The sequence below is a fragment of the Tupaia chinensis genome, unplaced genomic scaffold (genome assembly GCF_000334495.1).
Source record: "Tupaia chinensis unplaced genomic scaffold, TupChi_1.0 Scaffold143814_1, whole genome shotgun sequence".
Lineage (NCBI taxonomy): Eukaryota > Metazoa > Chordata > Mammalia > Scandentia > Tupaiidae > Tupaia > Tupaia belangeri.
The window spans coordinates 564,978-568,958 of record NW_006203664.1 but is presented as its reverse complement, the minus strand read 5'-3'; the positions used below and the strand labels follow the sequence as shown (position 1 = coordinate 568,958).

At 57.2% G+C, this 3,981-nt stretch overlaps 1 protein-coding gene across 1 annotated transcript in view; it reads right to left on the bottom strand.

The window, feature by feature from the left end:
• Positions 1 to 3,981, bottom strand: part of PITPNM3 (PITPNM family member 3) — a 104,129-nt gene that overhangs the window by 10,028 nt on the left and 90,120 nt on the right. The window contains exons 16-19 of the mRNA XM_014582790.1: positions 1,897 to 2,013; positions 1,009 to 1,157; positions 638 to 787; positions 100 to 283 (exon numbers count right to left, since the gene is read on the bottom strand). Coding sequence (XP_014438276.1) covers positions 100 to 283; positions 638 to 787; positions 1,009 to 1,157; positions 1,897 to 2,013 — 600 coding nt within the window. The remainder of the gene's footprint in view (positions 1 to 99; positions 284 to 637; positions 788 to 1,008; positions 1,158 to 1,896; positions 2,014 to 3,981) is intronic.

Here is a 3,981-nt window from a genome sequence, read left to right as displayed (position 1 = left end):
CTCCCCGGGCCAGTGAGGCCGGGGGGCGGAGCCCCCGCCTCTGTCTGGGTGTGGCTGGAGCCCACCACCATCCCGTAGCTCCGCCGCCCCCGCACTCACCTCCTGAACGAGGTTGCGGAGGAAGATTGCCTTCTGCCGCAGCGGGTCGTGCACCAACCCGTCCGAGAAGAAGATCATGCCCTGTGGGAAGTTGTGCTGGGACAGCCACGACACCACCCGCTGCTTCTGCATGTCCGGCCGCCCCGTGATGTAAAGGATCATGTAGCCCAGGTCCTGCCAATGCCTGGCAAGACGGCATCGCAGGGGTCGAGCCGGCCCGTGCAGGTCACCCGTTGCCCAGTGCCCCCCCCCCCCCCCCCGCTGCTGCGGCTAGGAAAGGCAAACCCCCAGATCTATATTCTCCGCGGAGCCCCGAGTCCTGGACTCTACCCCGGATGGCCTGTAGGGGGCGGGATTTTCCCTCAGTAAATCACTATAGCAGGTGAAGCCAGGACTTAGCTCCCGGCCGCAGAGACCAGAAGGCCTGGAGCAAACCAAAGCAACGAGGAGAAGGCAGTGCCTTTCCCCTAGGGCAGTGGTCCCGCCTGGGAGGGGGAACGGAGCGGGGTACAGATCCTCCCCGGAAGGGTGCACTCACCGGACAACGTCCACCGCACCCGGCCGGACTTTGGGGTCGCTTCCCATGATGGACACGCTGGCGGCAAAGGACCCGTCGATGCTGAACACGACGCACTCCATGCCCCGCGGCAGCACCGTGAGGTAGCTCATCGCGCAGGTCTGGTCACCCCTGAAAGGTCCCGGCCTGCATCAGCCTGCGGCTGGAACCCGAGTTCGGTCTGGGGCCCGGGACGGAGACATCTGGGCGGCGACCCCGGGAGCCACGCTGGTGACCGCGTGCATTTCCCTCTCTCGGCGCAGACAGATGGGCCCTGAGTCCGGGGACCCTGCCTTAGGGGCAGGCTGGGAGGGCCGCGGAAAGAGGAGAAACTGCCCTGAGAACGGTCTTACCTGACGACCATTTTCACAGGGTAGACGCCAACGCCCAAGCGCCGGGGCCGCGGCACGTTGTATGTGATTCGGCCGCTGCTGTTGGTGATCTCCGTGTCCAGGTGCACCCAGCGGCCGGAGGACGGCTCTGCCATCACCAGGATGTCCACCTGCAGGCGGCGAAGGAGCGGGAACTCGTGGAAGGCTGGGGGGCTGCGGACTTGGCAGAGGGCTGGGCTGGGAGCTCTGCCAGGACCGCAGGCCCCCGGCTTGGGTCCCACCTGGGACTCAGTGCCTGCCACCCTCCCTGCCTCTCCCACTGCGACCACAACAGCAGCTCATCCTCCTCAGAGATGCCACACTCACCTTTTTTTTTTTTATTTTAACTTTGTTTATTTATTTTAATTTGACTAGAGAAGGATGGGGTGGGGGTTGGGGGGGTGGGAAGTAAGCCACCAGGTCCAGGACTCAAACCATGGTCAGCCATGTGGGAGTTCAGTGCCCTTAACCACCATGCCACCTGCTGGTCCCTGCTTATCCTCTTTTTTTTTCTAAAAGAATTATTTTATTTAACCTTATTCTATTTATTTATTTATTTTAATTTGGCCAGAAAGGGGCAGAGAGATAGAGAGATAGAAAGTGAGAAGGCAAGCCACCAGGTCCAGGACTCAAACCGTGGCCAACCATGTGGGAGTCCAACGCCTTAACCACCACACCACCTGCCAGCCCCCACGTTTACCCTTCACTCCTCCATCCTCCCTGACCTGCCCAGGAAGAGGGAGTGACCCCCTGCTCTGTGTCCCCTGGGACAGGCGACAGGCTCCCCAGCCCTTCTGGAACTCTACCCCACGGGTGCCACCAGGCGCCCGGTGCAGGTGCGCTGGCTGAGGGATGCCCAGCCCTTGGTACCTTCTCTCCAGTCAGTGCCACCATGTCGAGAGGCCCGTACATGAACCGTCCCACCAGCACCTGGGGACCGTCCTCCGCGGCGATCACGTCGTTGGCCCGGTGGTTAGCAGTGACGTTCTAGAAGGACAGAAAGGAGCCGGCTCAGCCTTTGCCAGCGAAGCTTGGGGCTGTGGACCTCCTCAACCATGTCCTCTCGTAACTTCCCTCAGAGTTTCAGGGGAAGCAGAAGCAGACCGAGCCCCTACGTGGGCTCCCAGGCGCTCTGGGCTTGCTCGCTGCTCGGGGCTTTGCTGCGTGGCCCTGAGGGGCAGCCAGGCCTCACAGCTGCCTCCTCTTCTAGGTGTCTAGGCCCGAAACTGCTCAGTACCCTGACGTTCCCCCTCCACATCACAGCGCACATAACAGCCACTTACCAAGCATCCTTTTTTCAGTGGAAAATTTCAGATGTGCAAGAATAGGCAGGATATGTAGTAAAGCTTCGTGGGCCCGACACTAGCTCACTCCATTCACAGCCATTCTGGCTTCATCCTTCCCTGGCTCAGCAGCCCCAGCCCCAGTCCTGGACATGGCATCCTTTTGCTGTGACCGTCCTCAGCATCGCCAGCCTTCTCTCTGACTTCGACTCGTTCCACAGCGCCAAGGCCTGTGTGGGATCTGACCGTCCACCAGCTCCCGACCTGGCCTTCGAGACCCACGTCTCTGAATTGGGTGGCCCTTCCTTTAGAGGGTTGGTCCCATCAGTGCCTCTCCTACCCCTATGCTACCACTCACTCACCTGGACGCCACTAACAGCTTCCCAGTGGTGCTCCGTGTTCAACCACTGCCCCTGACAGATCTTCCGTCTTCATAAAGCACAGATCTGTGAATACCTCTCGGGCTCCCAGTGCCCCCTGGATGCAGTCCAAATCCTGGGCTCGGCATGCTGGCCTCTCCTGAGCAACCTCTTCAGCCTCACCTCCTACAGTTCCCCTTCTCCGCTCCTCTGGTCCTTGCAGACCAGGCTCTGCGGTGGCCCTCAGGCCTTTGCTCATACTGGCCCCCCACCCTATGTGCCACCCATGGCCCCATGCCCCCCATGTTCCAGCCCATTCACTATGACCAGGCTCGACCTCAACCCCTCCAAGAAGCAGTTCTCAGAGATGTGGCCTCTGCCTCCTCTCAGTTCTGACCCTCTTTAATTCAATTCAACAAACATCTGCAGATACATCATCTGCAGTGGTCCCTTCCCTGGAGACACTCAGCCAAGTGGGGGACACAGGCCCCCTAACAGCAGCGCTAGAGAGGGAGGAGCTGGTTTCTAAATACGAGGACCTGAGAAGATGCTGGACACCAATCGCCTTCAGAGAAACCCAAGTCAAAACCACAGTGGGCTACCCCACCACGCTCACCAGAATGCTCAGTGCCAGAATCTGGTAGTAACGGGTGTCGTCGAGGATGTGGGGAAAGCAGAACCCGTGAACACTGCGGGGGCTGTAAATGGTGCAGCTGCTGTGGGAAACAGCCTGGAAGGTCCTCAAGTGATTGAATATAGGAACCATTTGATCTGGCAGTTAATTCCACTTTCAGGTACATACCCAAGAGTAAAACATGTCCACACAAATGCGTATACAAGAATGGGTCCAGTCAGTGACGTAGTTAGGGCAACTAGATCCCACATGGCCAGCTGTACAGTTCAAGTCCCAGACCTGGCAGCATGAAAAACACAGCAGACGTGTGTGTGTGTGTGTGTGTGTGTGTGTCTGTGTGTGTGTGTGTATGCGCCCAAAATCCTGAGAGGAGGCTGGAAAAGAAAGGATTGTGGCATGGCCATCTCCCCTGGGAGTTGGGAGAGCTTTCTCACTTTTTCTCTCTCTTTCTCTTTCTAACAAGCACACGTGGCCTCTAGCAATTTTTTTTTTTTTAAAACAGAAAATTTTATTGTGTTGTGTAAGGAGATACAGATGAATAGTTACTTCTTTTTTTTTTTTTTATACTTTGTTTTTTATTATAAATTTTTTTTTCTCATCACAACACACATATGAATTTTCCATCCAAAATACACTGTGCATTGGCTCAATCAAGCACATCAACATATATGTTCTCAGC